At 40.7% G+C, this 21,410-nt stretch overlaps 1 protein-coding gene across 1 annotated transcript in view; it reads right to left on the bottom strand.

The window, feature by feature from the left end:
- Positions 1-309: 309 nt before the first annotated feature.
- GLIS3 (GLIS family zinc finger 3) overlaps positions 310-21,410 on the bottom strand; it is a 237,873-nt gene continuing 216,772 nt past the window's right edge. The window contains exons 9-11 of the mRNA XM_034774451.1: positions 16,722-16,903; positions 3,735-3,917; positions 310-2,152 (exon numbers count right to left, since the gene is read on the bottom strand). Of these exons, the coding sequence (XP_034630342.1) occupies positions 2,016-2,152; positions 3,735-3,917; positions 16,722-16,903 (502 nt within the window). The 3' untranslated portion in view covers positions 310-2,015. The remainder of the gene's footprint in view (positions 2,153-3,734; positions 3,918-16,721; positions 16,904-21,410) is intronic.

Here is a 21,410-nt window from a genome sequence, read left to right as displayed (position 1 = left end):
CCCAAACCCCTCATTCCCAGCCCCACCCCAGAGCCCGCATCCCCATCTGGAGCCTTCCTGCACCCCATCCCCCTGTCTCAGCCCTGATCCCCCTCCTGCCCTCTGAACCCCTTGATCCTAGCCCAGAGCACCCTCCTATACCCCATACTCCTCATCCCCAGCCCCCCCCAGAACCCCCCCCCCCCCCCCAGCACCCAACCCTCCCGTCCCAGCCAGGAGCCCCCTCCCACATTCCAAACTCCTCATTTCTGGCCCCACCCTGAACCAGAGCCCACACCCCCTCCTGCACCCCAACCCCAATTTTGTGAGCATTCATGGCCCGCCATACAATTTCTATTCCCAGATGTGGTCCTTAGGCCAAAAAGTTTGCCCAGCCCTGATGTAGAGAGTCCTCTGAGCCTGGTGTTTTGCCAAATTCATCCCTGGTACAACTCCAGCAAAGTCAGTGCAGTTAAATCAGGAATGAATTTACCTGACAGATCATAACAGCATCTCATTATAAGCAGGTGTTTGGACAATTTTTTAAAATGTATTTTTCTAAACTAATGAGTCCTTTGGAAAAGTTTTGGTCTATTCTGTGAATAATACGTCAACAAATTTCAGCATGCAAACTTGCTGGACTGCAAAAATTTCTTTGGATCTTAGTCCTGCATATCGTGTCAGGCCAAAGCATATATATATATATATATACACACATTAAGAAACCCCAAACGCTTTTATTCACAATATGGATGAATAATTTTAAAATAAAGTTTTAAATAAGTGATAAGAAAAGCTGCTTTCCAGGAGCACAGCAATGAGAAAATCCACATCTCGACTGATTAACTTCATTCCCCACCTTGCCCATACACTTGTGGCTTTTAAGATAGCCAAACTGATTTGCTTTCAGCCTGGGCTAAAACTTACAGGCCAGCCAAAGGTTAAAAAAAACACAACTTAACAACTCAGTTGTAGATCTCTGAATAACCTAGTACAAACATCAACAAACCCTTAAATATAGCATGCCTTATGGAAAAGGCCCATAAAATTACATAAGGATGAAGCCAATAGGAATCAATATAAATTTAATAGGGTTTCATACAAATTGCTTTAAAAAAGCTACAGAATTTAATGGAGAATGATATCTTTTCTACAGGTTATTTTTAACCTTCCTATAGCATTCTACATCAGGAATATAACTCTCTTTTAAATTGCATATGGTTAAAAATTCTATTGAAAATTTATCATTATTTATTAAATTCTCCATAGCAATGCTAATAAGGGCTGCTCAAATATAAAGGAAATCCTAGTGCCTTTTTAGTTAAACTCTTCTTATTCATTGTATAAAATGTTAAAATGGAAACAATATTGAAAAAGGTAGTAATAGCCATTCTGGAAGGTTTAAATTCTAGTGGAATGGAACAGGAAACCAAAACAAGGATTGCAGGAAATCCAGTACCAATGCTCTTTGGCTCCAAGAAGCCCCAACAATGCTTCTAGCTGGTGGTGCCATGATGAGTCTCAAATTGCATCTCAAATTGTTTTCCCTTTTTTGTCTTTGTGTGTATCTAGCTATGTAAGCACCACAGACAAATAGGTTGTGCAAGAAGGTGAGCCTTTTAAAATGTTTGTAGTGTTCTCTGGTTTTAGTTCTTAGATTCTCCCCCCCCCAGCAAAACTGCATTCTAAAATGATTTTGCCGATTCGGCTTAAAAAGATTACATCCAGCAGCAGGTTACTTATTCAGTATTTGAATTCCCTGGGGGGGGGGGGGGGGAGTAGTGCTGCCGTGCAGCAGATCAAAAGAAAAAGTAACAATTGCTAAAGTTTTGGCAAAGTTTTCTTGTTTTACCAACATTTCCCCCTTTGTTTGGCTGTTTTTATGAGGTTGAGTGTCTGATGATTGCATTTCCTCCTCTTTCTGAAACATACATACAGCAGTCTTATGGAGGAATGATATTTGTAACATTTGTTCTTGACTATCAGAAAGGAAAGATGATATGCAATAGAGTATTTGTAATTATAATTAGATCATTTTAGCCTTCCGTATAGACAGAGGAAAGCTGGCTAGGACAACGATCCACTGCATTTATCTGAAGGAAACTGGCGTCCTCAGACCCATTGCGCAATGAATCACCAAAGATACCTGTTGACCCTGATGGAAGATCATAAACTGGAAAAGAGTACAGAAATCATTAATTAACACCGACCAACTGTCTGTAATAATTACACAGAAAAATAGCTGGAAATAGCTTTTAAAAAAAAATACAGGGGTACTTAAAGGTTCAGATGAATTGCTTACTATAAGGGAAAACCTAGCCCCATTGAAATCAATGGTAAAACTCCTATTGACTTCAATAGGACTAGGATGTCACCCACTGTGTATGTATAGACACACGTTATATACATGCACACACAAATTATATGCACTCTGTGTGTGCGTGAATATATGGATGGACAGATCCTGCAGCTGCTCTACTGTGGAGTTTCCCATAACTGTGCAGTTTAGCTGAAGATCCTTTTATTTTATCAATCTGCCTACTGCCCTTGGTTATGGGATTTCGACACATGCAATGTAAGATTAAAAAACCCAGCAAACTATTGCAAGATTATTCTGCAGTGCAGAGGACCCTATCCTGCAAACACCAAATTTCAGTGGGACTGTGTGCAGCACTAGATGTGTATTCAGGAGAATAACTGCAGAGCAGGGTCCTTATTTTGGATTTTTAAATGCTTGTGTAGATGGCTGCCATGAATCTTAAAACTGGCAGTTAGGTATATGATTGGGCTTTTAAGCACCTCACACCAGGATTTAGATGTGTAGCACATTTTAAGTGAAATTCTCCCTTGTGCAGCGGGTGGCACATGGCCTATGTATCACTTATTAAGTCCCACTCAGGCCCTCAGGCGGTGTATCTACACTGCAATAAAACAATTGCGGCTGGCCTGTGTCAGCTGACTGAACCTTGCAGGACTTGGGCTGCGGGGCTATAAAATTGCAGTGTAACTGAGCCAAAGCCCAGGCTCTGGGACCCTGTGAGTGGGGAGGGACCCAAAGCTCCATCCCGAGCCTGGATGTCTATACTGCAACTTTATAGCCCCGTGAGCCCTAGTCAGCTGGCATGGGGCAGGTGCAGATGTTTTATTGCAGTGTAGACATACACAGAATAGATCATGGGCCTTGAGCGTGTACTCCACCCAGGTGTAAATTTGACCTTTTCAGGGTAGTATGCAAATTCTTATAGGGAGCTGAGAGTGAACGAGCAAATTAAATCTTGATAGAATTGGTATGTGCACCATGGGCTATTGTTGTCATGCACATCTAGATAAATGAATTCCTTGACTAAGAAAATTATCTTGGGCAAAAAGGTATAAAGCAAAACCAATGGCTTGATTAGATGCTACAATGCTTCTAGGAGACTGCAGGAGCAAAAAGACTTCAGAAGGCTCAGAGGACAGTATTTCAAAGTGAATACATGAGCTAGTGCATGTCTGACCCTGTACAGGAATTCAGAAGCTAGAGAAACATACATACAGCCAACGCACAGTCTGTATGCATGCCAGATGTTATAGAGATATGCCCAAACCAGATCTCCATAGCTAACACCCCATAAAGTTCCAATACACATCGGAACTTTGGGGTGGGGGATCAAGCCCATCGTCTCTAGTTGTAACTGAGAAGTCAGCAAAGCCTGGTTACATTTACAACTGGAATGTAGGTGTACAGGTATTTCTAGTTCACAACAGTCACTTACCTGTAATACCAGAATGTGCTGAAAAAGCTCTGTGGAAAACATCAAACCCTGCCTGGCCCATCGATGTGGGAACTAGACAGTCTTCAAAAGGAGGGACCATATTACAAGAGCCTCCATGTTGTATGTTCCTCTGAGCGTCAGTGTAATGTGGAGGGCAGAAAGTCTGTAGTTGCCCATAAAAGCCTAAAACAAAGAGAGGAGAGAAGACATTAAGTTACCTTGATATTTTGTCTGGTTGGCTCAGATAGAGAGACAAAGAACAATAGCAATGACAAGCACAGTGGGTGAAACCCTGCCCATACTGAGGTCAATGGGAAAACTCCCGTTTATTGCAATTGTTTTTCTGCCTTAATATCCGATTCACTATAACGTTCTCTGCAGTAACGCTTCCTCCATTAGATTTTGTCCCCACTGGCTCCTAACTACTTTAAATCCATCTTTGAACTATCCTGGTTCTAACACCACTTTGTGGAGGCAGCAGTTGATCAGGAGTCATTATAGGGAGACTGATGTTTTCATGAAAACACTTCCTTTCTTCTACAGTCCTGTTCAAAGATCTGATATCCTGCAAACGTCACTTAGCTTCAAGTTCAGGAAAAACTCTCGTTAAAGATAAGGAAAGATTTGCCAGAATAAGGACTGCATAAAGCCATAGGATTTGTCCCTGGGTTTAAGGTGGCAGATTAAATCCTATCCAAGTGCTTGAAATTGACTCTAAGGCTGTTGAAGATGGTGGAGACTGATGTACGAGGCTCTGAATGATTGGGTTGCACTCACAACGTATACATACTCTCCCTTAGCTATTCCTGCATGTAGACATCAGGTCAGATTCTCAGCTGGTGCAAATCAACACACCTCCATTGACTTCAATGAACCTATATTGATCTACACCAGTTGAGAATCTGGTCCATTATGTCTAAATCACTTGAAAACTCCTCAGAGGTTATTTAAAAAGAAGCCTAGTGTTTATGTTCTTTATTGACATTTTAATGACTATAACGGGCATACAAATATCCGGTGAGTTAATGTTCTACAAATATGGGTATCAAGTAAACAAGAGGAAACAATCTAGTACAGAGTGGGTGAGATGGTAGTTCTTAGTGGGCAACAGACAGGGCGAACCTGAGGCCATACAATTTAGTAAGGCATACAATGGAATGAGCTATCCCATGGAATCCTGCTCCTCCCACCCACTTACAGATTTGCATGTTAGGTCAAGGTAACAGGATTATTTGCTGGGGTTCTGAACAGATAAGATATTTATTTCAGGTTTCTAAAATGTGCGCACCACGAGTTTTAAAGCATGTGCCAAAGATAAAACCACCATTAGATCAAAAATATTTACAAATTGGCTCAATACCAACAAAAGGCTTTTCCCCGCCATTAGATGCAAGACCCCTCTTTCCACTCCCTCCCTCCCCTAGAAAAGCTTGGAAAAACAGATAGGGCTTGTAGCATGCTCTGTTGTAATCAATTTAGGCTCTGGCAGACTCAGAGGGGAAGGATGGAAGAAAATATCAAAGCTGAGGCCCCTACGTAAAAACACCCATTATAAGCTCTCTCTCATTTATACCAACACTTACCAGCTTGAGTGCCTTGCCTGATCTGAACTGCTGAAGAATCACACAAGGAGAAGAGGAGTTTGAAAGGTAAACAGGGTGAAAACCACCGAGGACTTTATAATTTAAATCCAGTATCTTTAAACTTCACCCAGAAAGTGTGCATGACTATCTCCTCGCCCATTAAAAGACGAGCCCAGAAGCAATACAACCTCAGAAGATTTTGTAAGCAAACAATCCATTGTCTAGGGGCTGGTGTGCCATTTCTCATGCTGAAGAATATGTAACAGTAAGTTATACCAAAAAGCCACTGCAAGGAAAAATCACCTCATCTCAAAAAGCAACTTAAGAAATTTTCTGTATCTCAAGTTTCTTCCACAGAAGTTGCTATCAACAGAAATGCTGATGTGTTAGGCTGACTCTTCTAACTAGTACAGTTAACTAACTGTCATATGACACAGCCCTCCTAGAGTAATTTTCTTTTAACTTCTTAAAGTAAATTTTTTTCCCCCTACCAGCACTAAAATCAGAAAAAACCCATCTCTGGACATATCTGCAGTAAAAAAGTGATCGCTGCAGATTTGGGGCTATGAATCAAATTTGGATGAAAAATCTCTTCTCAAGCTGGAAGAAAAAAAAATCAGTAGCAAACTGGTTAATTGTAGTTTGGATGAGATGTAAAGTGAAGACAACTTTGCCAATTTGTGGTCATTAAAGATCCCAGCAGCTTTTCCTTACAATATAATAGCAAAAAGTATTATAAGGGGGTGTTAAACCTGGCGTGATGACAAATCTTAGTTTGGGTACTTACCAGGGACAGGCAAGTCAAATACATTAGCCCAGTAGTGCAAGCTTTAGTGCTGTTAAGCAGCCTAATATTGCACAAATATAATTCAGACAACGTCATAGTCTCAGTCATAGCCAAACCAAATAATTATAAATGCGTATTCATGATAACAGAGAATATTCAGCATCCATCTCTGGCCTCTGCTGATGTTAAGGGACTATAGCAGACTCTGATTTTCCTGGAAGTTAGCTGGTCCTGGCAGGTCTATAGATTGTCTATCCCCTAAAGAGTAGACATCTTGGTGATTTGAGTGGTTAAGAGAAGATGCAGGGCCTATTGCTGACCCCTAAATAACTAAGAAATGAATAGCCAGCTACCTGATGACATGGAAGAAGGTAGAAGACCACCTAAAGACAGTTGAAAGTAAAGGGAGTAGCCCTTTATGGGATGGCATTGTCTCATGCAGGGTTGTACGGCTGATGTTCATTCTCATGATGTTTATATTTGGGAGGAATGTGTCTAAATATCATTAAATTATAGGTCACTTGAATATGAATATCAGTCTATTTGTCCATTACTAAAGATTAAAGAGTGCCCAACCTGATTCATCCAGCACTGACTTATTTATAAAGAATAATTTAAAAAAATTAATACTTAATGCATTTCTAAAACTGCAGAGACTATTAAAAAATAAAACCCTTCCGACCTAGGATTGCTTTACAGGAGGGATCTTTGCACTTCGATAGCACACTGCATGCAAGAGCTCAAAGCACTCTGCAAAACTGTTGTAGTCTAACTACGATCCAAATATATTTTCATTACCTTTCCTAGGAAAATGTCTATAAAGGACATGTGCTAAGTGTTTATGCACGGATAATGTATTTCATAAATATTAGTAAAGCAGCAGAGAGGATACACTGGAAAACATGCTGTATCACTTTGTGTGGTACAATTGATTTCCTGCCAAGCTGGAGAAAAGATGTGCAATTTAGGAACTTTATGATTCTAATTATTTTTCCTTTGAGACTACAATCCTGTGGGCTCATTGAGGAAATATACCGATCTTGGCATGAGTCGCGTGTACATGTTTCAAAATGGAAAATGTAATACTTAAGTGGATATATATGGGCCAATATTAAGGATGGAGAAAGCAGTCTGAACCTTCACTTAGAATTCAGAAGAGGACCTATTTGTCAGTTTGTAAAAGCAGAGAGGAGTTTGATAAGAAACTTAGGTTCACACACATTGAGATAACCAACCAATATGTGTGCATGCATATACACACACACGCAATTTTGTCCATGTAAAAGGTTACATGGTAGAAACGACAGCAAATAAAGTTTTTTTAAGTTGCTTTAAAAGTTTTGCTCTCAGATTATTTTCTTTGAGAGGAGAAGGGACATTGGCTTACCCTGAAAGAAGCAGAAAAACAATGCACAACAATTCTGACCTTTCCCTTAAAGCAGACAGCAAATGTGTGCTATAGGCATTGCTAACATACTGTGGGCTCCATCCCAAGAGAGGCTGAACACTCAACTCCCACTGCCTTTAGTAGGACTTGTGGGTTCTTAGCAACTCTTAGGACTGGGCTCAGTGTTTTGAATACTTTTGTATTTAAAAAGTTTAATTGGAACAGAAATGAGCCAGCTTCCAAAGCATGTTAGCTATTTACAATAGATCTCCCCACTGCTCAGTGCTGACATTTAAGAAAAAAACCTGTAGTAAAATAAAAAAGGAAAAACAATACTTTCTATAACTCGATTTAGACCATTACTATTGACAAACTTAAAAAGTGCTCTTAAAAACAACTGCTGTCTCAACCAGCATTGGGCCACATTGTGAAAGTTTACTGTTGAGTCAGACCAGTTACCAGAAACACAATCATTTCAATCTACAGTAGTCAGAGCCAGCTGGCAAGGCCCAGTAAGACACATGCTGAAAATGTTCTTTCATTGCTCTGAACTCATTCTTTATTTGTGCCTTTTCACAGCATCCTATTCTTACTGCAGAACAGTCTGGCAATAACATTGACTATTGCAAATTGTAGCCTGGTGCAATCACTAACTGAGCCCCAAAGTAAGCATAACGAGCCAAGTCCTCTTGTCCCTCCTCACTCACTGTGAGGCAAAAGAATTTTGTCTGAGCAAGCATTGTACATTTTGGCCCAATCTAAAGAGAACTGCTGTTTTGTGCAGACATAATGGAGAAAAAAATAGAGAAAGCACACAAAGCATTTAATTAACAAATTCATCAATCATTTTTAAGCTGGAAAGAGAGAAAAATGCTGTATTCTTGGAATGCCTGTAGATAATAAACACTGTAATGTTAAAAAAGCCTAATGAAATCTTCAAGTATTCAAATGTATGTATTTATATGAACACTTTATGTCACCAGCTTACACCCAGCTATTTTAGACACAACCCAGCTTCATGGAAATCAGTGGGTATACATCAGGGTTGAACTTGTCCAAACTGGCTTAGGTTAAAAAAAGAAAAATCATGTTATTACAGATAGGAGATATATTGTGGGAGAATAGCAAAGTGAAAAATGACAGCAACATTTTTGTTTGTTTTAGCAAATGTAGTACTAGTAAGAAAAAAAAAGTGCTAGATGGACACAACCTGGCAGATTGTATGTCCAGCAGCAATATACCTCAGACAAGAAGGCAATTCAATCCCTTGCCATTCTTGGCCTCACAGCTGGGACTGCCCACAAGGGAGCTAAACTGTGGTAGTGGTTTCTGTGCTCTGATGCAACATCTTTAACAGAACGTCTAAGAGACAGGTTTAATGAAGTTCCAGTAGCAGAATCATTCTTTAGGTCTATGGTTATAGACTCTATTATTTGCACTGTAACAAAATTATTATACGCCTCAGTTTAGTGAGGGATACTGGGGATGAGGCATCAGACTGGAAGAAACCAGTTGGACTTTCCAAATCCAGCTGGAGTTTGAAGGATTGACAGTTAGGAAAAACATCTTTTTATACACTGAGCAAGTTAATGTGTAAGTCACTGAAGAACAGTAAGTACAGAATCCACTATGCCTTTTTTTATATAACTAAACAGAATAAGAGTAGTAGTGCAATTTAAGTTGGAGTCTGGAGCTAACAACTAATAGTTTATTTTTATTTCTAGCCATTCCTCCAAGTTCTCACGACAAGCTGATAAAACAGCAAGCACAGAAACAAATAAGACTCATCTTAAAATAATTGTGTCTGGTCTACATAAAAATGAACATCTAATTCATATCCTATCACAGCACACAAAGGAACCATGTACTGTAAATGCTGATTAATAATGGACCCAAAGCATTACCTTTGGCGATACCAGGGAAAGCTGAAGAGACAACTGATTTACTGCTCCCAGTAGACACTCAAGAATGTAATAAAATACATATGATAAGATAAAAAGCAAATGTAATTCCTGTCAAACCATTGTAACATTCCAAATGTTTATAGCAAAGGTTCATACGGTGGCACTGTGCCTCAGATGGTGTGGTAGGCCAAGTCAGCTTCATTTTGTTTTATTTGTTTAACACATCAACCTCGTTACCAGTAAGCCAGATGTTTCTGAGTTTGTGTTTTATTTTAACTAACCACCACCTCCCTCTATTCAAATTTATTCAATACTATTAATTACCCATCCTCTTGACATGGCAAATCCCAGCTGTAAACATTGGAATTATAGAACATAGTGTGTCATTAATACCACCAGGCATGGCGGTTCCACATAAGGATTGAAAACATTATCTATCTATACACACACACACACACACGGTTATTTCAATTGTGTTTCCTTTCTTTTAAGTGTTGTAGTCAAAGATTGATGACTTCCGGACACAAGGCAAGCAGTTATTTTCTGGCATGATAATGTTATTTCCTGAGAAAAATGAAATGCTTATAAACAGAATAAAAGTAATAGCTGTGTACTTTAAACAGTTCTTCTAACAAAACTTATCCTGTACCAAGCTGAGGGGCTGACCCTGAGAGGTGCTGAGCTCCTCCCATGTACTGAGCATGTCTAAAGTAGGGTGAAATGCTGACTCCATCGGCATTCATGGTGCAACTCCCATTGAATTCAATGGAGCTAGGATTTAACCTCATGCCTTATAATAAGCAGTGATGGGGTGGTGAGGAGGGAAGGGGTCCTGTGACCTCAGTATCAGTGGAAGTCTCTGGGACTGCAGGCCCCAAGGGGGCCCCGGAAGGCCAATGTCTCCTCATCACAGACACTCCAGAGACCAGGATTTGGTCCATATTTCACTGTGAAAAGAAAATACATATGAGTGCCCTGTAGAAAATTGAGATGTCTGATCTCCCCTCTGCACACAAGCACAGTGAGGACTGTTTTCCTGAAAATTTCAGAGGACAGTGGAGTTCCCTCTGTGAGAAACCTTATTTTGTAATACAGATTTCATCAGCTCTCTGCAGAATCTCACAAAGCCTTTCCTTATCCCATTCTCTGAAGGACATCACTGTAAGTGAGACACGGTGAGTGAAATAATATCTTTTATTGGACCAACTTCTGTAGGTGAGAGAGACAATCTGTCAAGCTACACCGAGCTCTTCTTCAGGTCTGGGAAATGTATAGGTCAGATATAGAGTGATCACTTTGTGAAACATGTTCACCCACAGGTGATGTGATGTTTTTGTTTTGTATCATTTTCCTGTGTGTGTTGATTTGGGAGTGCTGGATGAACACTTTTTACAATGCTATCACTCTATATCTGATCTATCAATCCTCATCCTCAAAGGAAACATGCACCTCATCTTGTGGTGCTATGAAATGGTGTTTCTTGGTGCATATTTCTACTATTTCCATTAGACCATGCAGGCTATCAAACTAGAGTGAAATGATAATTTAGTGATGTTTACGCTATTTAAAAAAAAAGAGAAATGGGTCACATCCTGTATTGCCAGAAGGCCTCCTAGTTGTGGAATGACAGATGTTTTAAAGTGGTTGCTTTACGAAGTTAACAATTTGAATTACTTTTGTAGCAACTAAGTTTATTTTCTTTAAAAATCTGATGGTTCCCAAGACAAATAAAAAATGCATAATTGTTACTTTGTTAGCTCACTGAATAATTCATGGCAGGCAATATTTGGGCTTGTCTACATGGTGCGGTAGTATGCATCAGTGGAATGCGAATTCCAATGTGCATCGATGTGTCACACACTAACTGGCCCACATAGAACCTGCTGGCTTGCACTAAAAGTTTCCTAGTGAGCACTAACTTAGTCCCATTTCAAACAGTACTACAGTGACATGCAATAGGGAATGTTTAGTGCATGCCAGCAGGATCTACACTGATCAGTTAATGCACAACATGTTAGCACGAAACAATTCAGACTGCCACACTGTGTAGACAAGCCCGTTGTTCCACTTTTGGCAATTTTCTCCACTGAATGATAATCACAAGTCATTTTCTTCTTTCATTATTCAGCCAGCTCTAGCTACTACCATAAACCACAAATAGGTAACAAGTATGGTCCAGACTTGAAGTGTAACCAGATTGTTATTGCAGAAATGACCAAAATGATAGCAGCAGCAGCAAATATCATTGTACCGAGTTAGACAGCTCTGCTTCCCAGTGGACTTTGCCTAACTGGATATTGTAAGCACAACAAGATCCTTTTACTACAAAGACATGGCTTTTCATTATGGCTAGCTCCTGTCCCTCATTGCCCCCACCTCATTTGTTAGTTTCTTTAATCTATTATGTCTGGTCTTAAACTAAGGCCCCAGTCCTGCAACTGCACCCAGGCAAATGGAACTTTCTGGGTATGTCTACACAGCAAAGAAAAACCCCACAGCTGACTCAGGCTCAGGCTATGGGGCTATTTCATTCCTGTGTAGATTTCCAGGCTCAGGCTAGAGACCAAGCTCTGGGACCCTCCCAACCCACAGGGTCCTAGAGCTTGGGGTCCAGCCTGAGCCCGGAAGTCTACACAGCAATGACACAGCCCCACAGCCCAAGCCCTGGGAGCCCGAATTGGCTAGCATGGGCAGATCTGTGGGTGTCTAGTTGCCGTGTAGACATACCCTTTGTCTACAATAGCCCCGTTGACTTCAAGAGGGCTCCATACGGCAACAGGGATTCACAGAACAGATCTAGCCACAGGATCAGGGCCTATAACTGTAGGTTCTCCAGTGTCAGGACTATCTTTACAGCACCTAGCACAATGGGGCCCTGACCTAGTTGTGGGGTCTCTCGGTGCTATCAATAGTAAACAAATAATTTCTGCTTCACAATCATTATGCTTCATATGCACAGCTCAATACATTGCCTAAACGCCATGTAGGCACTTCCAAACCCACATGCAGCAAGCAATTCTACATATTTTTTATTTCACAAGAGAAAGTCTTCAGATATGACTATCTTTTCTGTGGAAGGAAAGGGAATATTTACTCCCTCAAACAATATTCTTTAAGGAAAAGCTCTGTAGTGTTCTGATGTTGGATATCCCCAGAAACAAGGCATGAGATCTCAACAGCTGCCAATGTTCTTCTAAGAAACAGCAATACCACAAGGCAAGTAGCTGATAGAGTATATAAGATGAGTCAATCTTGGACCTCCCACATCATTTTTTTTAAGAGTTAGCACTTTGAGATTTCCATGAGTTTGTAAGATGTTCAAGTTTTCAGCAAGGGAAACCATTTACAATTTGTTTTGTTCAAGAGGCTTGTTGGCAATGAAGTCCTTTCTTCCTTGGTACAGCCAATTTAAACTGAGCTGACAAGTTTAAGACTACATATTAAGACAGAAAAATGTCACCATTGTTTGGTAGCAGATTGAGCTGAAAGTTCAGTGGCTATAGTTACCGCCCTCTAAATCATGAAAAGGCAGGTTATGAACTGCAGAAGGCTGAGGCCAACAGAGCTTCCCACAGCCACCTGATATATACGAAATAGCCCAGGCTGATGAAGTAGCTCCATGGTATTCTTCTAATACATTATAATGATGTTACTTAGAAGATTGAAATCCTTGTGTTGCTACAGGAAAACATAGCTGTGAACTCTTGGAAAAAAAAATATTTTTTTTGAAATGCCAAAGGGAGAGTTTAGTCCAGTAGATCAGACTTACAGGATAAAGCTTTCAGTGTAGTGCAGGGAGTGTGATAAAACTGTGTATAACTCTTGCTGAAGTGAGAGGGGGTACCCAGCTAACAGCACCCATGCTAAAAGACAGACTGTATAATGCCAAAAAGTTACTTAACATGTGAAATAAAAACATAATTTACATTTGTAACATTGTTACTGTAACTTACAGTTTCTCTTGAATATATAGCTGATGAAATCACACCCACATCTCATTGATACCTGCTTTAAGTGCAAGGCTCAGCACTGCCTCAAATATGAGTTGCTATTGATTCCTATATGAAACCCACTGACAAATGAAAATTTTCAACAAACACAAACTTTACTGAGCAAGGCCAAAAGTATAAAGTAAATAACAGAGGTGGGTCTGAAAAAGATCTGGAAACATGTCCTGGCCCCCAAAGCTTGGGGGTGTCTCGATCAGCCCATGAGAAAGAGAGTGAGAGAAAGAAGAAAGCTGCACAGTGTGGATCCTGAGTTAGATTCAAACCCACAAACCCAAAGTTCCTCCATATGCTGGATGTTTCAAAACTGGGATTTTGGCTCAGGCCCATCTCTAATAAACAATGCACATAATGGATTAGGTCTCTGGTCTCTCTTAAATGCTCTTTGTGCTGCTGGAGAGGCGCAATGAGGATTCGATGCTATAGGGCAGCTGCTGAGGATTTCCCTACCACAGGAAATGCTGAGCTGGTTTCAGGCCCCTCAAGCCATAAGGGGTATTCCAGGATGGGCTGGGAGTTTGTCAGAAGCAGGGCCTCTTGGAGACCATTATCCACTAATGACAGTTATTGTAGTGACAGCCTTGTTAGGCCCTGGAAGCTTCCAGAGTCTTGGGGACTGCAGGAGTTAGAACAGGGGTGGGCAAACTACAGCCCGTGGGCCATATCTGGCCCAACAGCCATTTTAATCTGGCCCTTGAGCTCCTGCTGGGGAGCAGGGTTGGGGGCCACTCCGCACAGCTCTTGGAAGCAGCGGCATGGCCCCCCTCCAGCTCCTACATGTAGGGGCAGTCAGGGGCTCTGCTCTGCATGCTGCCCTCACCCCAAGCGACGCCCCTGCAGCTCCCATTGGCCAGGAACAGCAGCCAATGGGAGCTGCAGGGGCGGTGCCTGCGGACAGAGCAGCGCACAGAGCCGCCTGGCCGCGCCTCCACATCGAAGCTGGAGAGGGGACATGCCGCTGCTTCCGGGAGCCGCTTGAGGTAAGCACTGCCCGGAGCTGTACCCCTGAGCCTCCCCCTGCGCCCGAGTCCCAGCCCCAACCCCAATTTTGTGAGCATTCATGGCCCGCCATACAATTTCCATACCCAAATGTGGCCCTCAGGCCAAAAAGTTTGACCACCCCTGAGTTAGAAAAGTGGAGTAAAGCCACTCCAAGTCCACTGAGAGTGAGACTAGATGATCTATTTATTCCTTCTGGCCTTAAACTCTATGAATTTATGACAGCTGCTTTGGCATACCTGGGTATCTAGTGGAATAACTAGTCCATTTCTCTTATAACAATGCTTTTGTACTGGATAAGCCACAAGTGGACAAGCTTATTAGCTAATGAAGAACACCCCACAATAAGCTGATGACATCCAGTTGTATACCTCATATTCCACAAATGTAACCAGTACCATTACAATTATGTCACAATGCCTACAAGAGATTAGCTCCTGGGTGAAGAGAAAGCCGGCTCAGATTGAACCCATATAAGATCACAGTGATGCTGGTCAGAAAGGGTAAATGCTTCAAAGAACTAGACTGGACTTTGTCTTTCCTTTTCACTGAAGACATCCATCCTTCAAATCAGTAAAACGCCTTGGGGTCTTGTCTGAGTCATCACCAAGCCTAGACAATCAGGTGCCATCAGTGGCAAATAAAATTTAAAAAAAAAAGGAACAAGGAGAAGCAGCAGCCGTTGCCCCTTGTTCCTTCTGCAGCTTGCTAGGAAGATTTCTATTGTGATGATAGTGCCAAGATATCCTGATTGAGGAACTGGGCCCCATTGTGCAAGGCGTTGTACAGCCTATAAAAAGACAGTTTCTTCCTCACCTTTTCCTCCCTGATAAGGATGTTGATGATGATCCATGCAGTGTTGTTGTAGCTGTGACAATCCCAGGATATTAGAGAGACAAGGTGGGTGAGGTAATATCTATTATTGGACCAATTTCAGAAACTGATTCAATAAAAGATATTACTTCACCCACCTTGTCTCTCTCACGATGATCCGGGCATTCATTTCCTCCAGACTGGATTATTTTAATTTATTGTATCTGGCACCAGATATGAAAGTATTGCACAGGCTCTATATGCAGAATATGGCGGCCCACCGCCTCAACAGGATGGGCTGATATGAACACTAGAGTGAGCCCTGGCTCCCAGATTGCCTTATTGTTAGTTTAAAACCTTAGTTCTGATCTTCAAAAAGATCAGCTGTCCAGACCCCAGCTGCATCAGTGACTTCATCTCCACTTAGAAACTGCCACAGTGCAGCTTTCAAAGCCCAGAATGAAGCTGGAGACAGTATTTACAGTTAAAAGAAATTTGTCTGTGAAATGAGATTCCAGAGTAGATCAGGCTAATCCAGAGTCTGACCATCTTCTTGGCAAGCAACAAGGCTCTGCTCTTGGAGAGTAATGGTCAGGAGATTGCAAATACTCCTGTTCAAACAAAAGTCTTTGTTCATGTGCACATGCAGGCCATTTGCTAAACAGTCAGGTGAAGAAAGCATGAATGCTCATGAATGACAAAGGCCATGAAAGTGGGTGAATCGTATGGATGTTCTGAACAGATGTTTGCAAATACTGTTCTACATCATTTGATCAGCTCTAGCAATGACAGACCACAGAACATTTAGTGTGACATTTTAAAAAAACATGCTCCCAATTTGTGCATGCAAAAATGAGAAATTGCATGTTTAACTTAGAGGAAATAGAGCTGTCCATGTCAACATATTTTCAACATGTTAAGGTAATTACCATTCTGACTCAACATCAGTAAAAATTTATTTTCAGCTGCTGTTAATTTTCTTCTTGGCTACAAAGGCTTATGTTTGAACAAAGAGGGAGAAAGAAGCTGTTAACATAGTGCAAATGAGAACACAAACTTGAAAGAACATGTATGTTAATGAGCAAGATGGCCTTCATCACTCCACAACTGCAAGGGAGAAAAAATGTCTGATTTCTTGAAAACCTGATGACAGGTTGGGTGTGCAGCTGGGAGACAATGAGGGGCATAAAACTGGGTATTCACAACACAGAATTATTTTCAGCCGTCCTTCATTTACAGCTCTGAAAATAATTCCACACAGAAACCCATAGCCCCTCACTTAGGATGATGAATTCTGAAAATGTAGGCTGAGAATCTTAAAGGAGCTTAAGGCAGTTAAATACCTACTTCCTATTGATTTTCAAAGGGAACTGGGTGCCTCACCCCTTAACACTCCTTTGAAAATCCCAGTGCTAGTTCTCAAAATCTTTCTTTCTCCTCCTTTTGGAAGTTTAATGAGTAAACAGCGACATAAAAACAGCTTCTAAATTCAAGATGACTTTCTTACCTTGGATGTGGATGCTGTTTGGTTGAAAAGAGGGGTTTGTTATTGGCTGGTATGTCTTCAGATGTGTTCCCGCAGTCTGCAGGAGATGGGGAGTCTGGGGTGTCCGTCTCTGCATCATGGGAGGGGGAACTGGAATTCTCCTGGGGCTGATATGGTGGGGAGATGGAGCAGGAGCTGCAAACCTGAAAATCATGAAACAGATTGAAGTATGAAGCCTACAAAAAATAAGAGCAAAAAAACGTTTTTAATTATTTAAATCACCAAAGTGCTTTAACAATGGGCACTGATACAGATTTCTAAAACAATAGAGTGCAGTCCTAAACACTCACAAGAGTCATGTTCCAGTTTCTCAGATTAGATGGATAAACTACACTTGATCAACAACAAAGAAAACCCAGTCTGAAGCTTCTACCAGGCAAACTCTTCTTAACTTCCAGGGGAGAGGCTCAGACAGTCCAGTGATGAGGATCACATAGATACTTAGATGGGGTACCTGACATCAGAGCCACTGCTAAATTGCAGGACTGTATTGTGGGGAGGCAATGGGATACCAGTTGACAAATGGCAGTCCTTCCTTTTTAGAAGGGCTGCAATCAGCCAATTCCGGTGCTTCTAAGGGCACAGAAACTGGTTGATGGATGGTGGGGCATTGCCTAAAAGAAGAAATGCTGGGCAGAGGCAGTATAGGATCAGTCCCAAGTCCTTTTTATTAAGTATTGTTTTCTGTTGCATATAATGCTTTAACAGCTCTTGGAAATTTTTCCACTTTATATTCAAGTATTTTGAAATAAATTATCTTAAACCAATATAAAATAGACATTAGTTTTCATAAAGATCTTGCAGTGTTAAATGATTTCAAGTGGAGATGAGCCTGAGCTTATCAATATTTGGATCTGGATCCAATTTATGAACTCCCAAACCTTGGGCATTTCCTGAGCTAATGCTTTGATTCAGTTGGGAAAAGGAGTGCAACACTTCAGAAGATAGGGCCTAAACCATATTATTACTTCTGCTACAATAAGGGGATGGGTTTTTTACCTGGATGTATTTATGGGCTTCATGGAAGGGTTTAAAGCCACGTTAGAAATAATAACAACTACTCCTTTGAATTGTACATGTCAAAGCTCTTTACAAAGTAGGTAAGTAATATTCTCATTGAAGATGGGAAGCCAAGGTGTAGAGAGGTTACAAGGCTTGGCTTCCTTGATTCACATGACCATGCTTAATCCATGTTGCCTACCCAGCAACAAATAGTGTTTTCTAGGCAACAATGGAAGGAGGCTATAGTCTCACAAATAATACAGTAGGAGCTATAATTATAGCAATATTACCACAGAATACTCCTGCATAAAGTCATCACATGAGCAAGCATATTGAAATCCAAAACACCTGAGTTCTTCTGATTTAACAGAGATTTCTGTCAAACATCTTCTACATGACTTGGACCTTATATGGAACCCATTTACTATTTTTTGGCAGATCCATAGCTCATGTTAACATTATAGCAAATTTCATAGTGAACCTTGTATGCTTTACTGCTTGTTCTATTTGCTTTCATTGAGTAGTCCTTTTGTTTCTTACTAGTTACAGTTTAGTTTGTCTCTGTATTGATTCTATATTTACATATAAACTCAAATTTATTACTAAAAAGATGTGTCTGTACAGGAGAAACTATAGAAATACGACCAGTAATGGGATAAATCATGAAGTCCTTACTAAGTAACTCAGTCTATAACATGTCACATATTTTTGCTGCTGCAGGTAACTTCTGCACTATATATTTAAAATATATGCAAAGGAATGTGGGGACGAAGTATGTGTGTTTTGCAGTAACAATTGAGGCTAACAAAAGAAGAAATATACAGTAAGTGTTTATGAAAGAAAATATAAGAGAGCTTTTAAAAAGTGCTACAACTGCAGGATTACAGGTTTCCCAAGAAAGAGGAAAGACTGGGGTTAGTTTTCTGGATAGCACTCACACAGAAAGATTATTGATTTGCTGCCAGAGATCAACAACAATGCACAGACTGGTCTTTTTTTACGTTATTATTTAAAGAATCGTGGGATATCATCCTCTGTGTTTTCAAAATTCATTTGTGAAAACTAATCAATGAAAAATGGCTTTAACCGCCGGCCAACAACAGGGAAAAAAATCCTTTTCAAAGACTTAAAATGAAAAGCACCGTTTTAAAGATTTCACATTTGATTTAACATCTAAAAAACCTTCCAAAGATAATACACCTCTTTGTATAGCTAGACAGGGATCCTTTTTAGTAGACTTTAGTAGTCTTTATAATGATTTATGAATCACTTCATGCATTCCTGGCTTACTCATATGGGTGACTATAGTATCTACATATACTTCCCTTCTGCTTCACAAAAGAGAAACTTGGTCTTGTTTCAATCCAGATTTGTCCCCGAATAAATCACAGTGTGTTACTGGGGGAACTGCAAATTTAATTTTGTTTCTAAAACAATCAGGATCAGCTTGTAACTGCTAGGAAACTGCCATCCTGAACTGTGGCCATGCCCTGCAGCCCATGTAAACAGGAATAGCCAAATTTGTAGAGAGCTGCCTTCCTCCATGCTTTCTGGGGTCTTCAAAACTAGAACTAGTATGCTCTAGGAGCCATTACGCAGTATGCCATTCCTCAGTGGGAGCTAGGAAAGGTGTCCTGTAAATGAATGATTAGATTTGAAATGGTTTCAAGATCTGATAGGGGGAAACAAGATAATTACGTTATCAAAGCTTAAATGACCAGATTAATTTATACAATGTGACATGCATAGATGATTTCTAATTAGTCAATATGGATCACCAATAAATGTAATAAATGTCATGGTAAGTGTTGGCTGGACCTGGACATAATGCAAATTAAGAGTACAGTATGAGCAAACGGCTAGCAAGCATCAATACAAAAAAACAAACCACTACCACTATCACCAAGAAACCATGTTTGGTATTAGTAGTTTTTTGCAAAGTGACATGCAGGACCCGACCCAGCACACTGAAAATGATTATTTGGAGGTGGTGGTGATGAGGGGGAAGTTTTTATATGTTTGGGAAAAGAATTTGTACAAGTGGTTTGAGATTCTTGGCCACAGAATTGACTATTGCGAAACTGTTTGTGTATCACGGACTCTAAGAAGTGATTTGGAGGGGAAAATCCTCATTCCTGCAATTCCACACAAAACAGAACTTCTTTTGTTAATCCAGGCTGCTGGATTCCCTACACAGAACCCGATGTCAGTATTATGACTGCGGTATCAATTGACTGTCCTTATTCAAGCTGGTTAGAAACAAAGCAAAAAGAAAATTCCCATTCGGGGTAAACCTGACCTCTTAAAGGTTTTTTGATGGTGCTCCAGTTCTTCATAGAAGTATTCGAAAGAAGTATTTCAAAGAGTTGTCACCTCAGAATTATCCTGGCTAGTGTTCTTTTTGGCTAGCATTCCTTTATTTGACTTCACACTGCCAGTCTCAATGGGGACATGGAAATACATGACTAGCCTAATAATATTCAACATTGTGCTTAAACTGAAGCCTCTCACTGAGTTTGCCTCACCTTCACTACCTGATCTTCTTGAAGTTGTCATGTCTACTGAACTCTCTTCCATGAATTCCCCTTCTCCTTCTGGTTCTGTTTTCTCTGTGTGAATCGTCTACATAGCAGTGAACTGGTTTCAGACCAATTAATCTCTGAACTAGTGGCAATGCACTGACAAGCATCGGATTGTGTATGCATTCAAATAAGGTCACAGGCATTCCCCTTGTTTCAACCAGAAAAGGGAACAAAGCAAATAATAGTTGTGCACTTTTACACAGTTTGTAGTCCAAGAGAGTCAACTGTATCCACTCAAGCGTGCACAAAAATTGCACGGATTCAGGGCAAATGGATGCCAGAACAGACTTCAAATATTATTAGGCTGGAAGGCGTTAATCGTTGCCATTGGCATGTCTGTGATCTCTAGACTACCATAGATCTGGTTAAAACTGATGAACGTGCTACCCACCCTTCATTCAGGCTATATGGCAGAAGCAATTAAGCTCCTTTAATGGATTAAGATACCTGGAGACAATGGAAGCCACTGTCCCAGGCACTAGCCATATGGAAGGCTGACCAGACACTAAAACCCTGTTGGCTGTTTTTTTCCTGGGGACTGATTGCAAACACAGAGGCTGGGTCTTTGATTCGTTGCAGAGAGCTGAAAGCAACCAAAAAGAAAGAGAAAAGCAGCAAAAAGCACACAGAAGCAGTAGTGAGCATGGCCCTGTTCCCTGAGGCACAGGACTGGCTGGAAAGGCAGGCTAGGAAATTGTGAGCAAGAACACTGCCTGCTGTTTGTTTCTACTGTGTTCAGGGAATCAGGACTTTGTGTACTTTGTAAATAAACAGGACTGCACCAAAGAATAACCTGACTCATAATTACTATTTCTCCTACTGGAAACAACCCAGCAAGGCTCTGAATATTGGCTAACTATTCAGAGCAAGGGGTAATGCTAGCTACTTACTGATCCTGGTGCTACCACTTTTCACTCCCTATTATTTTTCCTAACTCTTCTCTTCTGGTGTTAGTTCAGAGCTGGGAGATAAAAATGGATCTTCAAGTCCAAGAAAATGATAATTAATTCTAACCAGCTCTTAAACTTCTGCCTTTCACCCTGCCCAACAATTAGCTTCCCTCAAG

The sequence above is a fragment of the Trachemys scripta genome, chromosome 6 (assembly GCF_013100865.1).
Source record: "Trachemys scripta elegans isolate TJP31775 chromosome 6, CAS_Tse_1.0, whole genome shotgun sequence".
Taxonomy (NCBI): Eukaryota; Metazoa; Chordata; order Testudines; family Emydidae; genus Trachemys; species Trachemys scripta.
Note: the sequence above shows the minus strand (reverse complement) of the source record. Positions and strands in the feature narration are given on the sequence as shown.